At 34.7% G+C, this 24,012-nt stretch overlaps 1 protein-coding gene across 1 annotated transcript in view; it reads right to left on the minus strand.

Moving 5' to 3' along the window:
• Positions 1 to 24,012, minus strand: part of Sbf (SET domain binding factor) — a 631,948-nt gene that overhangs the window by 388,318 nt on the left and 219,618 nt on the right. The window contains 2 exon segments of the mRNA XM_090414822.1: positions 6,376 to 6,567; positions 13,721 to 13,789. Of these exon segments, the coding sequence (XP_090270948.1) occupies positions 6,376 to 6,567; positions 13,721 to 13,789 (261 nt within the window).

Consider the following 24,012-nt stretch of genomic DNA (forward strand, 5'->3'; position numbering starts at 1 on the left):
GCTGAGGAATTAGATAAGTACCAGATCGACATAATAGGGGTGACTGAAACAAAACAGACCAAAACTGGTGAGATCTTTCTGAGCAATAAATACAAAATGTTATATTCAGGCAATGACAATCAAGGAAAAGATGGAGTAGCTATAGTATTCAACACAAAATACGAGGCTAATCTTCTTGAATGGCAGTCAGTCTCAAGTAGAGTAATGTGGGCAAATATGAGAATGGGGAACTGGACAATGAGACTTATTTGTGCCTATGGTCCCACAGAAGGCTCTACTAAGGTAGAAGTGAAGGAATTTTTTGAGGCTTTAGAAAAAGCAACTGACACAATGAAAAAGGAAAAGTTGGTCCTTGTTGGGTATCTAAATAGCAGATTAGGAAATGATTGTGAGACATACAAAAATATTTTGGGAAAATTTGGAGAAAAGACCAAAGCTAATAATAATGGCAAATATCTGTTGGATTTCTGCTCAGGACATGAACTGGTTATTACTAACACCATGTTCCAACATAAAAATGTGCACAAATTCACATGGAGAGAAGAGGCTAGGAATAAGAAAAGTCTCATTGACTATGTTATTGTTGATAGTGATGTTTTCTCCCTGGTGCAGGACACCAGAGTGTACAGAGGATTTGAAATTGGAAGTGATCCCTATTTAGTCTTGAGCAGGATAAAATTGAATTTCATATTGAAAAGAATAACATGTAAGAAAGTTTTAAAGCGAATAAAAGTTGAGCAGCTCTCAGATGTGAACTGTAGACTAAAATACAGAAAGATTATTGAAAAGAAAATGAAAGACTTTGAGAACAGGAATCAAACCTTGGAGATTCAGTGGCAAACTCTGAAGAAAACATTGATTGATTCTGCCAGAGAGGCATGTGGTGAGGTTGTGTGCAAGGATAAAAAAATCAGAACTCCCTGGTGGACACAGGAAGTTAAACAGGCAGTGAAGGAAAAGAAGAAAGCATATCAAAAGTTCCTGGCAAATAAGTCAGCTTTTACTCTTAAAGAATACAGAGACAAATGTAAGAAAGCTAAACAGTGTGTAAAACTAGCTAAACAAAAGTCATGGGAGGACTTTGGCAAGAATATAGAAAATAAATATCAAGAAGGTGGCAAAATATTCTGGAGGTTGTTGAAGAAGCTTAGGAATGGAGGAAAGAGTGCTGTAAAAGAAGTTAGAGATGATAAAGGTGACATGAAAACTGGAGAAAAAGATAACCTTGAAGTATGGAGTAATTACTTTGAAAAACTGCTAAATGAAACAAGCAGTGATGACAGCACAGTGATAAAAAAAACACTGACCAGGCATGCAGTCAGGAATACATATCCATACTTGAAGTAGAAAAAGCCATCAAAGGCTTGAAATGTGGAAAGACAGCAGGAGTAGATGATATTCGACCAGAAATGCTGAAGTATGGTGGTATAAAAGTCTTACAGTGGCTGCACTGCATAGTTCAGAAAGCCTGGACAGAGGGACGAATTCCCGATGATTGGAGTAGAGCTCTCATAGTACCCATATATAAAAAGGGAAATAAAACTGAATGTGAGAATTACAGAGGTATTTCCCTACTGAGTGTTCCTGGCAAGATCTATGCAAGTATACTTGAGAAATGGTTGAGAAGAATTGTGGAAGAAAAGCTTGGTGAAGAACAAGCTGGATTCAGGCCAAATAGATGCTGTCAAGATCAGATCTTCACTTTACGACAAATGGTCGAGAAAGCATGGGAATACAACAAAGATCTGTATTTAAGTTTTGTCGATTTGGAAAAGGGATATGACAAGGTGCCAAGAGAGAAGCTATTCAATATGCTGCAATTATATGGTGTCAATGGGGCATTATATCAAGCAATACTTAGTCTTTATTTGAGTTGTAAGTCAGCAGTTAGAATTGAAGGAAGTACAGGAAGATGGTTTAATGTTAAATCTGGTATGAGACAAGGATATACATTATCCCCTCTGTTATTCATTATCTATATGGATCACATTATGAAGGAATGTGGTATTAAACCTGATATCAAAAATGGAGATGTTAATGTCAGCTCTTTGCTTTATGCGGATGATGTTATACTTCTAAATAAATCCGCTACAAGTCTGCAAGATTCTCTGACTAAATTGAATAGCTGTTGTAATAGATATGGTATTAAGGTCAGCAATAAAAAGACAAAGACAATGAAAATAGGCAGAATCATTGAAAATGTCAACTGTTTTGTGAATGGAGAACCTGTGGAACAAGTAAAACATTTCAGCTACTATTTAATCACGATTTTTAGTGAAGATGATAAATTAAATATAGAAATAGACAACAGAATCAGCAAAGCTGGTATGGTGGGAAGTCAATTGAATAAATTCATATGGAATAAGAAAGAAATTAGTCGGAACACTAAATTAGCTGTATACAAGACAGTGTTCAAACCAGTTTTAACTTATGGATCTGAGAGCTGGGTCAGAAGTAAAACACTTGACCAAAGACTAGCGACAGCAGATATGAGAGTCCTGAGAAAGATTACAGGCGTGAACAGATGGCATCAATGACAATATCATATTAAAAAACGAGGATATTAGGAAAGAACTTGACATTGTCAACATCCAGGAATGCGTTAGCAGAGCTAATCTCAGGTGGTATGGTCACTTAAATAGAATGGGAGAGGAAAGATTAGCAAAACAAGTGTTCTCTGCCAGGTTGGCAGGAAAACGACCCAGAGGAAGACCAAGATATAGGTGGATTGATACGGTACAAAGTGCCTTAGACTATAGAAATATAAGATCTGATAATGTTGGAGTCTTGACAAGTAACAGACTGATTTGGAGGAAAATTGTAGATAGGAAGTTAGTAATGATGTAATTTTTTCATGTAGTACTGTCATATCCTGTACACCCCTTGAGGGTACATGGCAGGAATTTGATGATGATGAATTCTGAATGATGATAATATGGATTTATTTATGGAGATATATAAGTAATATTACTATCATAATAAGTAATGATAGCTAATCACAATTAATCTTTATTCTGTTCCAGTGCATTAAGGATAATACACTGGAAGCATGACTTTGTAAGGGAGAGATCTTGCAATAATAACCTGCTTGCAAATTATGATAAAGTTAAAATTGAGATGAAAAAGGGAAACTACAATTTATCAAGGTATTTAATTAACACAATATTGTATTGAACAGTGTTGTATAAATTAAAAAAGATACAGATAGGTGAGCACAATGGAAAGAAGAGTGGCTGCTTGATGATATAATAAACTGGCTGATGCCCCAACCCTTCCACACGCACACTTTTCAGCTGCTGTCTTATAGGTGGGCACTGTTTGGCAGAGCTGGCAACTACAGGGACACAAGAAGTGACTGCTCAACATCCTTTTGCAGTTAAATTGTAGACTCACTGAACCTGCTGCTCCCAGTTATATTTTATTCCACCTGCCTTGATTCTTAGCAAACGTTTTCTCCATTAAGAAATCCCCAGAAACTATAGCAGTTCTTTTTTGGAAGAACATCAACAGATTACTTTCTCTTGACCCCAGCCTACCCACAACATTTATCTGCTATAGGCATCACAGCCTTTCATGTGGGAGTGACATATAAGTGATGTGATACATGTTGCAGGCCCTTTCTATTGACACTATTATTCAATTTGCAGTTAATGATGCTATAAATGTTTTGTAAGTGAAAGATTATGCAGATGGGAAAAAATTAACTGCTGGAAATTGATGAAGCTATATTAAAGTGATGTTAGAGTCATAATAAAGTGGCAAAGATAATGCAGTGATTAACTATGATGATGATGATGAAGATACTGACTGGTAGGGATAAGGAATTTATTCTTTCCTCTTTATAAGGCTTGATACATATATAGATATAGAAAAAAGTTTTCAATACATTGGAGGGGAAGAATGCAAAGAAAGAGCATAGTTGGCTAGCGCATAAGGTCTAGGAATTTTTCTGGGTATGTGAGTGGAAGAGCCACCAATGAGAATGATATGCGCATCATCAGTGAATGAGTTTAAGAAGATATACACTGATTATTTCTCTCTCTCTCTCTCTCTCTCTATATATATATATATATATATATATCTATATATCTATATATATTCTTCAAAAAGCTTTAATGACTGTTACCGAGAGATAAAAAGATGACATGGTATATTTAAAAAGATACTACTAGTTAACAAGTTTCATTGAATAGATCAATATCTTCAGGTATCACAATCAAAGAAATATATAAAGAATTACAGAGACTTAAAATTGTATCTAGAGAAATTTCTCTAGATTCTTCTCATATCAATAACAGCCTTAGTTTCAATCTCTCTGATGCACACATTGCCTCTGTTCAGTATTGGCGCACTCGCGACAGCGCATAGTATACGTTTGTTTAGAACTCAAGCTCGCATTTTGTTTTCAAACACGTTACTGTCTTTTTGTACTTGTTCTGTTATTACAATTTTAAGTCTCTGTAATTCTTTATATATTTCTTTGATTGTGATACCTGAAGATGTTGATCTATTCAACGAAACTTGTTAACTAGTAGTATCTTTTTAAATATACCATGTCATCTTTTTATCTCTCAGTAACAGTCATTAAAACTTTTTGAATAATATTCCAACTGAATAAAAATGAATTCTGAAAAAAAAAAAAAAATATATATATATATAGAGAGAGAGAGAGTACACACACAAGTTTGAAAAATATTCAGCTGTTGGATTGTCAGGGCTTGTCCACATACAACTTTTTCCTTAAGGTAACCCAACAGGAGAAAATTCATGCAGAAATTAGGGAACTGCAGCCAGAAACATTAACAACTGTCATAGAACATTCAACAGAAAGGCCCCATCTTTGGGAAGCCGAAAATGGAAGGCATTTATGTGATGTGGTTTTTTTATAACTAATTAAAAAATTTCCAGGTTCTGTATTTCATTATAACAAAAAATAACAAAAAGAATTAATAATTAAAAAAGTTATTAAATGTTTAAATCTTTTCATGACTCATGAGCCACCCTATAGTGGCTGCAAACTGACATTAAAATTATCTCTAATTTTAATGTCAGTTTGTCCATAGTTTGTTTTCTATAGTACAGGTAAGTCAAAAGTGCTGAAATGTCACTACAACAAAATATTTTCATGATGCTTGATATCATGAAAGTTATCACCAAAAGCACCAGAGGCTGCAAATGATAATATCTTTATCTTATTTTCCAACTTACTTGGTGTGGGTTAGTTGCACAATGGTATGTTTGGAATGTCTTTGAAGAAAATGTATCAGTTCTGAGACCAGGGTTTCCAAAATATCTGATTCTTTGTGCACCCATTGGACTGACACACGCAATAGGATTTAAAAGTGTTTTTGAAGATAGGACCATCATTAATAAATAAAAAAGAAAGAATGGAAGGAAGAAAGAAAGAAACAGTGAAAACCCAAAAATAAACATATCATGCATGACATAAGTATATTCCAAGACAATATGCATTATTACTAGCATTAATGAATAATTAATCACAAGTGTTATCCAGGATAGCAAACAACCACATTCACTTTTCAGACATACAGTCAAGAAGGATACCTGATAGGCATGCCTCAGTTAGCAGTCTAACTGCAACTCTGGAGAAATTTTGTTATGCTTCAAACAATAATGAATGCACAATGTTTTCTGCCAATTAAGCCTCTGTCTTAACCAAAGAACAAATGAAATCCCTGCACAACACAAGGAATAGACCAAGTATTTCATGGCACAGTAAAAACTTACTAAAAGCATTCAGAGATTTGCAATTCTTGCATCCTACACTGCTAAGTCACAAGTTTGTGTGCTATTCATTAAACAATCTTTTTTTGGTTCTTTTAAACCACACGGGTAGAGACTGTCTAAAGCATTACAGGTGATCATGGAACACCCACACTTCTACTTATGCATAATGTTAGAATATAGTGCATATTACTTCATTATCACTCATACTCAAATAATGATTGGGCCTGCATCTCAGTTACTAAGAGGGGAATGTCATATGAATGAGAAATTTTATTCAGAAAATTCTGAAAATTTATGAATCATTTGATTCTTTATGAATCAAATGATTCATAAAGAAGCCACATTCCAATGAAACTGCATTAAAATATATCTAATTTAAAACTCATTCAATTCAATCTAATTAGATTGTAATGTTAGGGGAAAAAAATTGAAAAATGCACTGAAGAATCATTTTCAAACTTTGATGAAATATCTTCATTACATTTAAACATTCTGCCCATGTGTTACATGAGATAATTAAAAGTTTGTTCATCAGGAAAAAAAAAATTTAAGAGTGATTTAAAAATAGAAAGTTAACAATATAGACACTTGACTAGAAACTGTTTTTTTATTTAAAAAAGTACTTACTTCACGGGGACTAATAGGAGATAGAGAAGACTCTCTGTCTGATTGAGATGGTGGCCTATGAGGAATATACAAAGCCCTAATATCTCTTTGGACATCTTGGTAAAATGCAGCTTCCCAAAACTGTTGGTTATTCCATACTAGGTGTTCTTGAATGCAAGTATAAGCAAACTGAATCACTCCTGTACACAACTTCTGGTTAATAAAAGAAATCATTATATTATTAACATTATCTCAAATTCTGAGCCATTAAAATTAAATATTACACTGGATAGCAATTTTTACTTTTTGTTGATAATATTGTTTAAAAAAGGCATTATTATTTATTTGTTTATTTTTTAACAAATAAATAATTTGTTAAAAAATCATTATGCCTAACAAAATTAGGCATAATGATTAAAAAATAGTAGCCAAAACAATGTATCATACATTATCCTATAATTTTTATTTGTATTGCAAAGATATACTTGTATATGTAAGAGATGAATTTTATTTAAGTAAGATTTAACTTGGAATCACTACTCCCTGGAGGTGTCATGTAATAATAATAATAAGTGTACATTACCATTGTAAATATAACACAAACAATAAAAAAAATCATACTGCTTCAATATTCATTAGACAATCTTCATATAATGTTCCCTCTATAACAAAAAATAAAATAATAATAATTATCAATCATGACTAACAGTGTAGTTCTACAATATATCTTGATGGAATTATTCAACTTGTTCATCACCTTGTCTAGGAAGAAGTTCAGGTGAGAAGAATGTATAAAGTACATTTTTAGTAACCTTCAGAATCTTAAATTTTAATATCTATGCAGCAGTTCTTCAATCAACTGTTAACCTTTCTTATTACTCAAAGGTCTATGAACTATCATATAAAATTATATAAGGATTTCTATGCAGCCAATTCAATGGAGTTTTATTTGGTTACAAAACTTGATCAATGAAAAGTTGGCCAACAAGTGAACCAATGCTTTCTTTAAATCAGTTTTAAAAATTTTCCCTTTAAAGAATTTTTTTTTTTTTGAGAAAAAAAAATCCTTGCAAATTCATCATCATCAATCTCCTGATATCCCTAATGTGATATCCGTAATGAGTTCAGGTTACTATGACAGCACTAAATGATTAAGATTACATTATTATTAATCTCCTATCAACAATTTTCCTCCATATCAGTCTATTATGTATGAGAAGTCTAATATTGTCATATCTAATTCTTGCTTCTACAACACTTGTAGTTTCTCAACTATTTGTCTTAAAATAAATATCTGATCTTGACTACCTCCATTAAGCCTGAACCCAGCTTGTTCTTCTCCGAGTTTCTTTTCCACAATCTTTCTCAACCTCTTTTCAAGTATGCTTGCATAAATCTTACCTGGTACACTTAGTAGAGAAATTGCTCTGCAATTCTCACATTCAGCTTTAATCCCTTTTTTATAGATGGGTACTACGAGAGCTCTACTCCAATCATTGAGAATTCGACCTTCTGAGCAGGACCTCCGAATAATTAAACTTTTATACTTCCACATTTAAGCATTTCCGGTCGAATATCATCTACTCTAGCTGCCTTTCCACATTTCACATTTTTGACGGCTTTTATACCTCAAGTATTCATATGTACACCTCTTTGCATTCCTCTTGAAAATTTTCTAGTATGGTTCTGTCACTGCTTGGTTCGTTTAACAGTCTCTTTCAAAATAAGTACTCCAGACATCTAGGCTATCCTTATCTTTAGTTTTCATGTCACCTTTATCATCTTTGATTCCTTTTACAGTACACTTTCCTCTATTACTACACTCCTTCAATAACCTCCAAATCATTTGGCCACCTTCCTGATATTTATTTTCCATACTCTTACCAAAGTCTTCCATGACTTTTGTTTAGCTACTTTTACACATAGCTTCTCTCTTACATTTTGCTCTGTATTCTTTTAGGGCATCTGCAGAGTTATTTGCTAGGAACTTTTGATATGCTTTCTTCTTTTCCAAGAAACTTCCTGTGTCCATCATGGTGTTCTTATTTTTCTATCCATGCAAACAACTTCACCACATACCTCCCTAGCTGAATCGCTCAATGTATTCTTTAGAATTTGCCAATGAGACTCCAAGGTTTGGTTCTTGTTTTCAATTTGTTTCATTTTTTTCTCAATAACATTTGTATAGCCAAGTCTACAATTTATTTGTAAAAGTTGCTCATCTTTAATTCTTTTTAAAACTTTCTCACATACTGTTCTTTTTCAATGTGATATCCATTTTTATCCTGTTTAGCACTAAGTAATGGTCACTGCCAATTTCAAATACTCTGTACACTCTTGTATCCTGAACCAGCATGATGATATTGCTACCAACAATGACGTAGCCAATGAGGCTTTTTTCTTTCTTGTGTGTTCTCTCCATGTGAACTTGTGCATATCTTTATGTTGAAACACTGTGTTAGTAATGACTAATCTGTGTCTTGAGCAGAAGTCCAGTAAATACTTGCCATTATTATTAGCTCTGCCCTTTGCTTCTCAAATTTTCTCCCAAAATGTTCCTATATGCCTGGTGGGATTCATTTCTACTTTGCTATTCAAATCCACAACAAGGACCACTTTTTCCATTTTCTTTATGTCAGTTGCCTGTTCTAATGACTCAAAAAATCCTTCCACTTCTTCCTCGGAAAAAACTTCTGTGAGACCATAGGCACAAATAAGTTTCATTGTTCATTTCCCCATTTGGAAGTTTGCACACATAACTCTACTTGAAACTGTCTTCCAATCAGGAAGTTTATATCCTGAAAGGCAATGTAAAATTCTTCATGTTTGTTATCGAATGCTATTGCTACTTCCTTTCCTTGATCATTATTGCCTGGAAATAACATCCTATATTATTAATTAGTAAGATATCCTCTGTTTTTGTCTTCTTTGTCTCAGTAATGCAAATTATGTCCACGTGGTACTTTTCCAATTCTTCTGCAAGTTCAATTTCCTTTCCATTAATACTACTTATACTGATGGTTCCTATCTTCAGTTCTTCTGATAACAGATTTATTCTTCTTCTTCTAGATATTGAGGTGGAGCTTCTTCCAGTAACTGACTTTTTACTGTTTGCCCTCGTTTCCTGATGAAAACAGCAGGGGCCTAGTTTAACTGGATGACATCCCAGATGGCATGAAATCTCACTATGTTATATCATCATATGTGTTTGTGGTTTAAGCCAACAGAGAGTACAATTTGGTCGGCTAAGTCTCAAATTGCCAACCCATCCTCGTTCGTTCAGTATCCACTATATATATCTACTAACAGGACACACCACATGAAGGTGAGGGCTGGACATTAGGTCAGAAGTTCCTGTCATTTCTCCGCATTCCTGAAAGGCAATATAAAATTCTTTATGTCCTAATTTACATGTAATGCAGAAAGAAGTAACACATAATGGAACTTTATATTCCAGAAGCAAGGAAAAATGTTTGGTTTCTCTTCAAAAATTTCCGTTAAAGAGGAACAAATATACATCTAAAAATTGTATATGGAACACAACTACAGAAGACTATCCCTACCCTCATTAACAAAATTCATTTATAACTCTCAAATTGTTTTATTTCCCATTTTTATCTATAGGTACTATACAGAAAAGTAATCTGGAATCTGACCCTTTGAATCATAGCCAGCATAATTCCTTCAGCCATCATGTTTGACCTTTCTTCTTGATTATTATTATTCAGCCTTATAGAGACCTATATCCATTTAGGGTGGCTACAACATTAACACTCAATTACCACAAATAAAGTGTCTTGATGTCTTAATGAAAAACGAATTCAAACAGCAGAAATAAAATTTCTCAGAAAAAGAGCTGTTATACCAAGTGGGACCATAAAACAAATGAAGAAATTTTACAATCCCTGACTATAAAACCAATTAATTACTATACAAGACAGTATAAACAAAAATGGAAAGAACGTTTAAATCGAATGGACAACAGCAGACTACCGAAAATATTATATAGATATAAAATAAGTGGAAAAAGAAGAATCGGAACACCAAAAAAGAGATGGCATGAGACTGGAACAGGCCACCTGGCCTAAAATTCATGTTAGGAAGAAGAAGAGTGTCTTGATAACATTTTTGTTTTTCAGCAAAAAACTGTAGTGCTCAAAAAAGCTCTAAATATCACCAGCTGAGCCATGAATTGGTACACAATACCACAGTGACAAACAGTGAAAAATAATCCTCTTATTAAATTCCTGATCATGTATAGAATGGCTTGCATTTTTTCACATTAATAATGTCTCCATTGCATTCCCTCTTCATCCATTTTATTTTCTCTATTATTTTTCTACATATATAAAGAAAAAATAATCAAACATTTCTTTTGAATATCATATACCTTATCTGACGTTCCACTTCAGATTTTCTCTACCCCCAACACAAAAATGTAATCATGATTGTATTCCTCCTGGATATTTTTAATCAATCTTCTATTGCTACTTATTTCATATAATATTTTTTTCAAAGTAATTACTCCAGACATCCAAACAACCAGATCATCAGAACACAAGCACTAACAATCAGTTGTTAATGAACAAGTCAAAATTGTAATGGACATAAGAAAAGAACTAATGTCATATTGTGGCACATTTTAATGTTGGATAAAAGTTTACATGTGTCAGGTTGCAGTTGGTCTTAGTGACTTAGTGAGGAAGTGACTAAAGCACTTTCATCAACATTAATAAAGTATGGCTGTATTTATCAAAAATCTGGGAGATGTCTATTTCAAGACAATATTTAGCCCAACAGCTGCAAGACAACTTTAAATTTTGTCCTAGAGGGTACTATTATAAGGTGTTAATTTATTCATTACAACTTTTAACTGTTTCCACAGTTACTTGATTGTTAGTGTTTAGAATTCTGGGTGCTTTTTGTGCTCTAAGGATTCTAGTTCTAGTGAAATATCAGCAACTCAAAATTACAATATTTATTTTGCTCCTGTAATATTGTGAATTAAACAATTAAATATTACCATTAAATAATTAAAAGAAATTCCATTAAAGCTACATCTACACTGATGTGAAGCCAGTCACACTGCCCTCACATCAATATGGCATTTTAAAAATGTAGCAAACAGCAGAAAAATTTTATGCTCTAATACAAGGCACTCAGTACTGAATTAATACATATGCAATCCTTTCTTAGCTAACAGCTGCAATCCCCACTAATATACCACCATCTGATGTGTTTAATTCTCTTCTCCTTCAAAACCTCAAATGCAATAATTGTATAACTATACCATATAGTCATTCCATATCTTTAAAAAAAAAAAAAACTGGATCTTCTTGCTACCTTCAGACTAAATAAAAAATTAGCATTTCTTATCTACTTTTCTAAATATCATGCCTTGGATTATCAAGCATCTGCAGTTGTAATCTTGCTAATTATGGGCAGCACAGTGGCAGAACAGTTATGATTAGGATTCCAGACAAAAATAAAATTGTCTAGTTCTGTTTATTGACATTAATTATCAGCCATCGGTCACAAGTATCCCATCACACCTTCAGAGTGAATATTTAACAACCTGACTGTGACATGAAGCAAGAACAGAACTGAACTATTAGGTAAATGTTTAAATTGTTTCTTAACAGTATTATATTGTTGTCCTCAGGTAAAAGTATGTACTTTTTAATATTTGTTTCAGTTCCATTCTTGTTTCATGTCACAGTCCAACTGTTATATATTCACTCTGCATATGATATGATGAGATAATCATCATGAATTATATCTGTTTTCATATTAAATACTATTTTTTCTTATGTTATTACACACACACACAGCCTATATATGGAATATCATAAGGAAGTGTTATTGATAGTGAATGATATAATGTTGTTTGAAATTCACTACAAGGATAGAGGAATTCACTGTACATTTGGTGACCTACTGAATGTTAAGAAAATAAAGACCATCATTTTAGATCACCACTGAGTTGGCATTGATGAAAAAGCACAACAGAGAACAACTGAATATTGTTCTTAAGGATTTGCACTGACTACAATCCATAATGCATTAGTCACAATCTAGTATCATGTAAGTTTATAATTTTATAAAAATAAGTAAAAACAAATGGATGAAGAACAGACAAAAAAGTACTTAGTTCATTATTTAGTTAATTAATGCAACGATAAATATGAGTTTAGTTAGTTTAATGTAATATTATTCCAATAAAATATTTTAATTAATAAACTAGCTTCATGCAATATTTTATATATATATATATTTTTTACAAGGGTGCCATAGGATAAGCCCAGTTTGTGCAGAAAGCATTTCCCACTTGGCTACAATGTATACTGTACTTGAGAAGAAATTATATTCTTCATTTAATCCTATATTTAAGCATATGTCTGTAGTAACTTCAGTAACTAATCTACTTGTATACAGAGGCTGTTGATTTCACCTCAATTGCCTCACTATTCCATAAGGATTTAACATTATGGGGAAGAATCATTACAGACCAGTTTTGACTTTTAATGAGGTCTTGTATACTCTTGGGTTTGGCTCTTACTGATGAGACCTCAACAAAGGTCAAAATAAGTCTGGATAGTGACCTTCCCATAATGTTTTTGCATTATGGGAAGCTAAGGTCATTGATGCAAAATCAACAACCTCTATTATACAAGGAGACTAGTCCTGAAGTTACTCCAGACTTACACCTGCATATAGGATTAAAGCAAGAATATAATTTCTTGTCAAGTATAATATGCAGGATAAAGATAATTTACTTATAAGTAGAAAAATTACAGATAGGTAATAAACAGAAAGTAGAAACTAAGAAAAATTTTTTATTATCAATACTCAAGTGGCTAACTAACACAGTGATAAGTGAGAGCTTAAAAATACATTCATGTGACTTATGCATCTCCCATCCAAAAGCAGTTGTAAACCTATAACACATTAGTGATAATGCTGTGGATAGTTAAGGAGTTTTAAATTTTTTATAAAAGTATTTTTTACATTTCTTATTATTTCGTAAATAATCCAGAAACCCACTCTAGAGATGAAACAAAGAACTTTTTTCGAGCCACTTCAGTCTTCAAATAAGTGGACATGCACCAGGTAATGAAATTCATCTCCCACTGAAAGACTATCACAAAACAACTTAAAGCCCAGAAGGGATTCAAACCTACAGCTTGCTGACAGGCGACGGATACATTAACTACTCGCTCAACCAAGCCAATAACCATAAACTAGATTTTATCTACTTACTTCTTATTCACTTGGAAATTCTTTTCCATAATTTAATACTTATGAAATTTATCCTCATTTCATAATATTTAATTCTAAGAAATAAAATGTATAAAAAACAGCTTACTCGACAGAAAGCCATAGCAAGAGGCAAAATTGCTGCTGCTACTCCATGTTCATCCATGCTAGAATCATCCTGAAAATAAACATATATCAACACAAACACACATGCACATATTATATATATAAAAGATATGGTATTTTTAATTTTCAGTTAAGAACACCATATTTTTACTAGTTTTATTATATTTGAATTGAACACCACTGTCTTTTTATAATAATTTAAAAATTATATGTAATCAATATTAAATTTTTTTTTCTTCCAAAGCATATTTATAAGAATAAATAGTTATGAATACCTAAATACATTATTTCAGCTGAAGAAAATAATGAAATAACCTGTTCCCAACATATAAATGTGGATCATTGAGGGCAATATAATTTAGAAAAGAACTAACTATAAATTATTGCTAGCTAAATAAATAACCATAATAAATCTTAAACTTTACTAAATCACTTAAGGAATTGACAACGTAGATATGAATATAAAGTAAATTACACTTTAATAAATATTTCCGATATTTCAGCAAAGTCACGTTGCCATCTTCAAAAGGAACTTACAAAAAAAGGGCACGTGTACATAGGCACTACAACACAGTAACTGAGAATGAAGTGATGAAGCTATTGTTCTCCTAAAAGTCCTGATGGTGCCCCCTAGCAGGCTAAGTAGGTGTTCTTGGCTGCTGGGCTGAAGGTTTGCTGATGTAAGCCTCCCAATTTTGAGGCAGTCTCATATAACCAAATTTGTTGAGGTTTGGGGAGTTTCTTAGTTTCTTTTGCATTATGGGAAGCTAAGGTCATTGATGCAAAGCCAACAACCTCTATTATACAAGGAGACTGGTCCTGAAGTTACTCCAGACTTACACCTGCATACAGGATTAAAGCAAGAATATAATTTCTTGTCAACTATAATATGCTAAGGCTGATTCCATAAATAGTCTTTCGAATTTGTATTTGCTATGGTGTATTACTGCAGCTTTCTTCCACCGTATTCTGTGGCATGTATCCAGAGGCTGTACTTGTGAAAACGGATGTAGTCCTTGTGTTCCGAAATTCTAATATTCACTGTCCTGCCTGTTTGGCCAAAGTAAGACAGTTTACAGCTGCAAGGGACCTGGTCACCAGGTAGGTCTAGGGGAAGTGGTTGGTCTTTAGTGGAGCAGAGAAGGGATGCCAATTTTCTGTATGGTCTGTAACAGGAGGTCAAGTCATGTTTTTTTAAGATTTTTGTAATTTTTTCTGAGGTGCCTCGGATGTAGGGAATGGTGATGAATTTAGAGTAATCCTTGTTGTGGAGGGGGGGGGGGTTATAGGTTCAATATTTTTTGGATTTTTTTGGGGGGTAGCCATTGGCTAAGAAAGTGTTGAGGATGTGATTTAGTTCAGTGTTTAGGGCCATGTCGTTAGAACAGATTAGTTTAGTCCTGTTGTATAGTGTTTTCACCACTCCATATTGTTGTGAGGGGGGGGGGAATTGTTGGTGAATGTACCTGCCTGTATGGGTGGGTTTTCTATAAACTGAGAAAACCAAGGTTACATCAGGCTGGCGGGTGACTAGTGTGTCTAGGAAAGGGAGGCCGTTGTTTTCCTCTTTTACCAGGGTGAACTTGATTCTGGGGTGTTGGTTGTTTAAGTGTGTGTTAAGAAGGAGAGGAGTGTATCAGAGCCATGTGGCCAAATAGCGAACACATCATCAACGTAGCAAAGCCATATGGTTGGTTTTTGTGGGGCAGAGGCTAAGGCTTTTTCTTCAAAGGTCTCCATAAAGAAATTGGCCAAGGGTGGGGAGAGTGATGAACCCATGGCTGTGCCCTATATTTGTTTGTAGAATTTTCCCTGCCAAACGAAATAGCCTGAGTTCATTGTGAACTGAAATAGGGCTGAGATATCGGGAGAAAATTTAGCTTGGATTAGCTCTAAAGTTTCCTTGAGTGGGACATTTGTGAATAAGGAGGAGATGTCAAAGCTGACCATTACGTCAGTATGTTGGAGTGTAAGGTTTTCTATGCTGGCTTTGATGTGGACCGAGTTTTTTTTATGTATGATGGTGTGTTGCCAATATGAGCCTGTGAAGTTTCCTGATTTGTGAGTTGGTGGGATTGTATTCGATAAGGAGGTAAGTAGCCCAATCTAATAGAAGAGCATTAAGCTTACCTATGTTGTCCTTTTGGTTAAGTACTACAGTTGCATATGTGGCTACTTTCACGTAGCCACAACTTCGCCATTGCTCCCAGAAAAATACCTAGTGAGGATTGTTAGATCTAAAATAGGCGACCTCATTTTACATGACGTCACCATTCCAGAATCTAACAGTAAACATAAAATAAATATGCATACTTATCTTTTAGCACACAGTATAACTATGTTTTTTTTTTTTTGTAAACAACATCTTGTATATTAAACTTTGAATTATGTGAGTTAAAATTAATGTATCTGTGTGTCAAGTATAAATGTAAGTCAGCAAAAAGGGGCAGTTATAAGAGAAATTATTAGTGATTTTCTACAAATGAAAGAATGCAAGTTATTCAGCAACATAGGGCAAAGATCGCCCTAACGCTACAAGAGCAGAGTAAGCACCCGCGGGCATCACATCTAAGAAAATATCGTGATGCATACATTCTCGGAAATAGAAAGTCCCGTATGTTGATCGGTGAAGTCACCCAGTCGGAGACCAATAGGCGGGACGATAAGAGAAATTTAAACTCGGAAAGGTGGCGCTCTTGGGGAGTGTATAAAACCCGCGACACGAATTGAATCCCTCCCATTTGTTTGTTCCTGCATTCTCTCCATGTGCTACAAGTGTTCATCGCAGTTCAGCTCTTATTTTTAAGAGCTGACTTTCGAGAAGTTCCGGCATGGCACCACAGCAGAGTTCGGCAAGATCGAACGTAGGCCGTCAATGAGAAGGATCGTTGATATAAACCCTTAGCAGAGAAATAGCGCCCGGCTCAGGAGAGCACGTGTATCCCACGTGGCGAAAAAATCGAGATAGTCAGAATCGTAACAAAGAAGGAAGGATGGAAAGAAAATGATAAAGAGTAGATAGGTACTTTTACATGTTCTAACCCCTTTTTGAGAATTGACTAACAGTGCGAAAAGAGTGTATCTTATACTTGTAATAGAAGGAAGTGTGAAGAACTGTGATTTATGTAAATGACTCTATGCCTTTTGAAATGAATTTTAAGAACTTTCAGTTAGATAGAGATTATGTCGTAATTCATTCGAGAAAGATTATCAATGTGCTAAATGCCTAAGTGACCAAATTGAGTTGTAGATAAGAATGTAAAATATGTTGAATCAATGCTTAATTATTTTAAGAACGAGAGAGTGAGAGAAAAGTAGAAGTTTAAATTAGAATTAATAATTGTCTTATTTTGTATTGCATTGCATAATGAGTTCATAAAATTTACTTGATACTTTACATGTCTGTATTTCTGATCATGCTGACTGACCCTGACCCTTCATAAAATACGAACCTGTGATTGTATGTGTGCGCGGGGATATCCCAATTAAGAGTAGTAGGGCACGACTGCAATAAACTAGAAAACCTAAGGCTTCTGAATTTTAGCTAAGATTATTAGTGGCACCTGATATCTTATGACTATTCTTAGGCTGAGTTTAACTCTACCCTTAAAGCCCAAATTTATTTACTGCGCCAAGCTGGCACAGTAAATAAATTTGCCTGAGTGAATAGGATAGCTCATAGTATTCAGGGAACAGGTATTTCTGGCGGCCCTTAGAAAATTAAATTACGTAAGGAATAAAAAAAAAAAACCTCAGAAAAAATTACAAAAATCTTAAAAAAACATGACTTGACCTCCTGTTACAGACCATACAGAAAATTAGCATCCCTTCTCTGTTCCATTAAAGACCAACCACTTCCCCTAGACCTACCTGGTGTATACCAGGTCCCTTGCAGCTGCAAACCGTCTTACTTTGGCCAAACAGGTAGGACAGCGAATATCAGAATTTCGGAACACAAGGACTACATCCGTTTTCACAAGTACAGCCATTCTGGTCTTGCAGACCATGCTCTGGATACACGCCACAGAATACGGTGGAAGAAAGCTACAGTAATACACCGTAGCAAATACAAATTCGAAAGACTATTTATGGAATCAGCCTCAGCCCTAAGAAACTCTCCAAACCTCAACAAATTTGGTTATATGAGACTGCCCAAAATTTGGGAGGCTTACATCAGCAGACCTTCAGCCCAACAGCTAAGAACACCTACTTAGCCTGCTACGGGGCACCATCAGGACTTTTAGGAGAACAATAGCTTCATCACTTCATTTTCAGTTACTGTGTTGTAGTGCCTACATGCACTTTCCTTTTGAAGATGGCAACGAGACGTTGCCAAAATATCGGAAATATTTATTAAAGTGTAATTTAATTTATATTCGTATCTACGTTGTCAATTCCTTCAGTGATTTAGTAATGCATAACCAATGTGTAAGCCTGCCTATGAGAAATCTTAAACTTGTAGCTTAGTTTATTACTAAATACATCACCTAGTTTTTCTAACTCCATGGCAAGCTTTAACAAGATCAAAAAAAGTTAAAAAATATGCTATGACAGATGAAAGCATACCACAAGAATATAAAACCATACTAACAGTTTGTGATATATTTTAATTTATTAAACAGTCAACGTATGATTTGCATGGTAACTATATGCATGACTATTGGTACAGATGACATATCTCTTGTGTCCCACTTCATCTCTCCCTTCTACATGGGCACCTATTTGTGGTGGAGGGGACTTCCTAGTGATGTGCTGGCCCATCGCAACATTCAGAAAAATAGTAGAAGGAACATCAATGGAAAGGGGGAGGGTAACCGATTACAGTAAGACCTCATAAAACACTCAACTATTCTAACAGTGTGATATCAGAACGAGATCCCCTAATGTTTCAAATGAGGAGATGCATCCTCATACTCAAGGATTGTCATCTAATTCCAACAAGGAATATCATGCTTAATTGGTAGACCCAAACCTGCAACATTAGTAAAAGCAGAATATCTAAACAGTTCTCATAGGCTCTAAATCCATAATCTATTAAGATGTAATAAATTCTAGAAATATAGGCATGCCCAAATGGGCTATCATGACTATTAACTGCACTCAATGTGGTGGTGAAGAACCTCATAATAAATATTGCACTGCAAGACAGCCTTAACATGACAACTGTAAGAGAGAGTCCAACCTACTCCCATGCATGTCAGAGGTGGAAGAATGAAAAATACAAAATATATACTGATTCAATGAGTTCTTTGCAAGATATATCCCTCCTGTGTGTACAATCCATATCCAGTGCTGTATGATGTTCTACAATTATTATATAAAATGAAGATTCTTATGTTTATCTTGCAGAAGTCCAACCTCACATCCAAGGCATTTGCCTACATGCGAGGCGAAGCGGCAAGAAGTGGGGGTTTGCTTTGTAGGGTGAGGTGCCAATATGGTAGCATGAAATTTATTTATTTATTTATTTTTTTTAAAGAGTTGGATGGTTACATCAAACCCAGAAAACTTTCTAGTATCTTATCAAAGTCTTCTTTTGTCAAATCCTGCTACCACTTTTTTTTTTTTTTTTCCCACTTGGATTGTTACATCAAACCCTGCAGAGAACCCTGAAATTGCTGGCTAATGAGGCTCTGGCACACCCAATTCCATGAAGAGTCTGTTCAAATCACAAACGTACTACTGCATCCAGAGTAGCTGACGCGTCGAGAACTGCAGCCTGGGAACTCGATGAGAAATATGCTACGAGGACTCTCAACACACTTCAGCTAAACATCAACAGCACTCAAAAAAAGATGGAAGAACTTAAGAACATTTTATGCAAAAATAACATCCACATTGCATGCTTACAAGAAACAAAACTAAATCAGAATCTGAAGCTTCAAAGGCTATTCAACATTAAGGAAAGACAGACCGGATCGTTCTGGCGGAGGTCTAGCTATACTTCTACAGACGAAATACATTAAATACAAAGAAATCGTATCAACTAGAAGCAACAGTATAAATAATAACACAAAGGCTCAAGTAGTCAAGATATTTCTACTAAAACACATTATTACAATAGAATGCATATCACCCAGATATAAATACAGAACTACTTCAACAACTAAGTCAAACAATTAAATTAAGGGGATAAAAATCCCTTATTATTTTACAGCCAGTATGCGAAACTCTAAGATCGAAAACTATGATCTAAGAGTTTCATGCCGAAGAACTATCGGCAAATCCAAGCATAAGTGACCACCTGGTAGTACAACACCAAGGTAACTCGAAGCAAAGGTGGAGCAAGCTCCCTCACTATCCTTGATATTTTCTCATAATGTAAAAACACACAGCTCCTAGGAGATGTAATACTGCTTTACATTATGAGGAGAGGTCACTACCCAGACTGGTTCCAACCTTTTTTGAGGTCTCAGTGAGTAGCTAGACCTGGATAATATCAAAGTCACTGATGAGACCTCAAAAAAGGTTGAAACCGTCTGGGTAGTGACCTCTCCTCATAATGTAAAGTAGTATTACATCTCCTAGGAGTGAGGGATCTTGCTCCACCTTTGCTTTGAGTTGCCTTGGTGTTGTACTACCAGGTGGTCACTTACACTTGGATTTGTCGATAGTTCTTCGGCATGAAACTCTTAGATAGTAGTTTTCGATCTTAGAGTTTCGCATACTGGCTGTAAAATAATAAGGGATTTTTATCCCCTTAATTTAATTAACTTCACCGAAAAAAAAAAAAAATAGCTGTTTGGCTTTTCATCTAAGTCAAACAACGTCAGATACAAAGATCATTTTAGGAGCTCCCCACAATTAGATTGGAAAGGAGCACAAATAGAAGACAAAATTGATATCTAAACCCTGAGATCATAAACAACAAGCAAAATATATATCTGTCAAAAACAAGGCACAGAATCAGCATTAGACATCATACAGGCAGATTATGAAACTGTGAGTATTACCCAGTGGAAAATACTAAAGAATGCCATCAGCGATCATAGACCTATTATCACAACCATTAATTTGCAGTTAGACCAAAAACCACAGACAAAGAGATCTTGGAACTTCAGAAAAGCAAACTGGCCTAAATACACACTATTAGAAACATACTGCACTAGCACATCCACTAGTACAGGACTTGATCAGCAACTACTAGAACTAACTAACAACATACAGAGAGCTGCAAAAAATTCAATTCCCAGAGGACTCATTAAAAACAATCGAGTTCCATTTTGGAAAGATCGTGATATCAATGCTATGATCACCGAAAGAGATATTATCAGCAAACAGTTAAAATAATACAGAAGACAATAGAAAGAAGTTAATAGAATTAACTCAAAACATAGAAGATGAAATTTCTCACTGCAAGCAAAAAAAGTGGGGTGAATTCTGCAATAGACTAGATCCAAGAAAAGACTCACAACATTGGAACATCATCAGATTATTAAACAACGCAACACTTCTGGATACTGATCACTCTGCAAACACAGTCTCCTCAGGAACCAATACAGTAGCAACAAACAAACAAACAAACAAATGGCAAATTTACTTGCCAAACATTACTCCAATGCAAGCAAGCTGCAACACAACAAAGAAGACAAAAAGTGCAGGAAAATTGCAAAACATCTGCTAATAAAGTCCAGAATCTATCCTTCTGAAGATATCTTTACTCAGGACCTCACAATGGCAGAATTAGAAACCGCTAGAACTACTAGCTGTTTGAACATATGATTAAAAACATGGGAAAAATAGCCAAAAACTGCTTTCTGAAGATATTTAACACTTCCTGGAATGCAGGTAAACTACTAAATCTGGAAAACATCAGTCATTATACCCTTACTAAAACCTAACAACAACTCTAGTAGCTGTAAAAGCTACAGACCAATAGCTTTGACTAGCACTCTCTGTAAACTAAATGAAAGAATAATATATATACCAGACTTATGAATTGGCTCTTAGAAAACAAAAAGATCAACTTGTACCAAACTGCACACAGGTCTCAACACAGTACAGAAGATCAATTATTTTATCTTTGCAATCAGTCATAGATAGTTTTCAAGAAAAACCACCAAAGAAGATGACAGCAATATTCTTCGATCTCACAGCTGCCTACAATCGTGTCTGGAGACAAAAATTACTAAAAATCGCATACAATACAGGAATAAGGGGGAATGCATTAATTTTGATTTCAGATTTCATGAAAGGAAGAAAAAGTAAGTGAAAGTTAATGGAATTTATTCCAACATGCATCGAACTTGGCCTGGAGTCCCACAAGGTTCTGTTTTAAGCTAGCTCCTATTTCTCGTGTATATGAACAATATCCATCCTCACATAATAAATGACACAAGAATAGCATGTTATGCAGATGATAGAGCAAATTGGCACACAAGCAGTAATCCTCAACAATCTGAAAAAGTCCTAAATAATTCAATAAAAGGCTTAGAAAAAAAAATGGGCAAAGAAACTTAAACTACAGATAAACTCAGAAAAAATAAAACTGAGCATCTTCTCCACTGAGAGAAAAAAATAGACACAATTACAACCCCCAAATCAAAATATATAATACCAAAATAGAAAAAGTCTCCAAAATACTTAGGCCTAACCCTAGATATTGAACTGAGATTTACAAATCATATTACAAATATATCCAATAAAGCTCTTAAAAAGCTTAACATCAGCAAAAGGATTTGTGGAACAAAGTGGGGTGCAAAACTGAAGGCACTCATACAAAAAACTACATATGTACTCATGCGACCCACTGTGGAATATGCCTCATCAACCTGGGCTCCAGCTTCTACTAGCTCAAAAGTAAAACTTGACAGAGTACAATCAAGAGCAGCAAAAATTATCATAGTGCAGTCTCATCCACAAATAATTTAAAAGTTCAACAAGAGTGTGGGCTTCATATACTAGAAGACAGAAGAAAACTCTCCACAGTTAAATTCACTAACAGAATCAGGAGCCACCAACAGGATCACATTTCACTCAGGACTTTCGATGCCTGGACAAGAAAATCTAAACTAAAGAGATCATCTACATTACAATATGATCATGAAATTAGAAAATAGATTGACTTAGAGCACCTATCCATTGAAATAAGCATAAATAAACATAAACCAAAAAACAATGATAAACTTAAATCTCCTCGAACCTTGTTCAAAAAAGAATTCACAGCAAGAAAATAAAAGGAAAGGACTTGACACTATACATCACTTAAACAATCCAAACCATGTCATTGCCTACACTGATGGATCATCTGATGAAACCCTCAACCGAGGAGGTTCAGAGGTTTTTCTAACTCTACCTGGAGGCAAGGAAATGCAAATCAAAACCACAGCTGGCAAAATAGCTTCAAACTTCACTTGTGAATTAACAGCCATACAAACAGCTCTCAAATCCAGTAACAAACATTACAGAAGGAATAACCACCTACAGTGACTCAAAATCTGCACTTGAGGCATTAAAAAATGGAAAAACAAATCTCTCACAAGAAATTCAGGAACTACTAACTATCTTATATTTGAAACATAAGAACTGCACACTGCAATGGATACCAGCCTATGTAAATATTGAAGGCAATGAAAGAGCAGACAGACTAGCCAAAGAAGCAAGATACTTACCTCAAAAATTAAACCCAATATCACTAACTGATGCTAACGCTGTCACCAAAATAAGATTGGTAAAACAAACCATCAAGAAGAAGAATGAAATCAATGAAGAGGAATGACCACGTGGGAGCATGGGTCTTCCACCACTATTTTCCATGGGACTCTGTTTTTTGCTTCTGCTTTTATTTGGTTCCAGTTTTTATTAATATTTGTTACTTCTTTCAGTATTGTTCTTTTCCATGTTTCTCTTGGCCTTCCTAGTCTTCTTTTATCCTGTGGGTTCCAATCTAGAGCCTGTTTTACTATTATTTTATCTTCTTTCCTCACGACATGCCCCAACCATCTCCATTTCCTTTTGCATATCTGTTGCAACATGGGTTTCTGGTTTGTTCTCTGTTCTTCGTTTGATATTTGTTTTGGCCAATATATTCCCAGTATCATTCTTAAGCATGTGTTTAGGAAGACCTGGACATTGTTAACAATCTTTTTGTTTAACATCCACATTTCTGATCCATACATTAGTATTGGAAGATCCCTCTGATAAAGTTTGCACACACTTGGATAAAGAATTAAACTAAATTTATTACAGTCTAAGTGGAAAAAAACTTCTAACATCTTTCTCTAAATCCAGAGTAATTTAATAATAAGGTGGTGAACCTTTTGGCAACTTGTATAG

The sequence above is a fragment of the Typopeltis vanoorti genome, chromosome 25, assembly GCF_054136105.1.
Source record: "Typopeltis vanoorti isolate ZY-2024b chromosome 25, IOZ_Tvanoo_1.0, whole genome shotgun sequence".
NCBI lineage: Eukaryota > Metazoa > Arthropoda > Arachnida > Uropygi > Thelyphonidae > Typopeltis > Typopeltis vanoorti.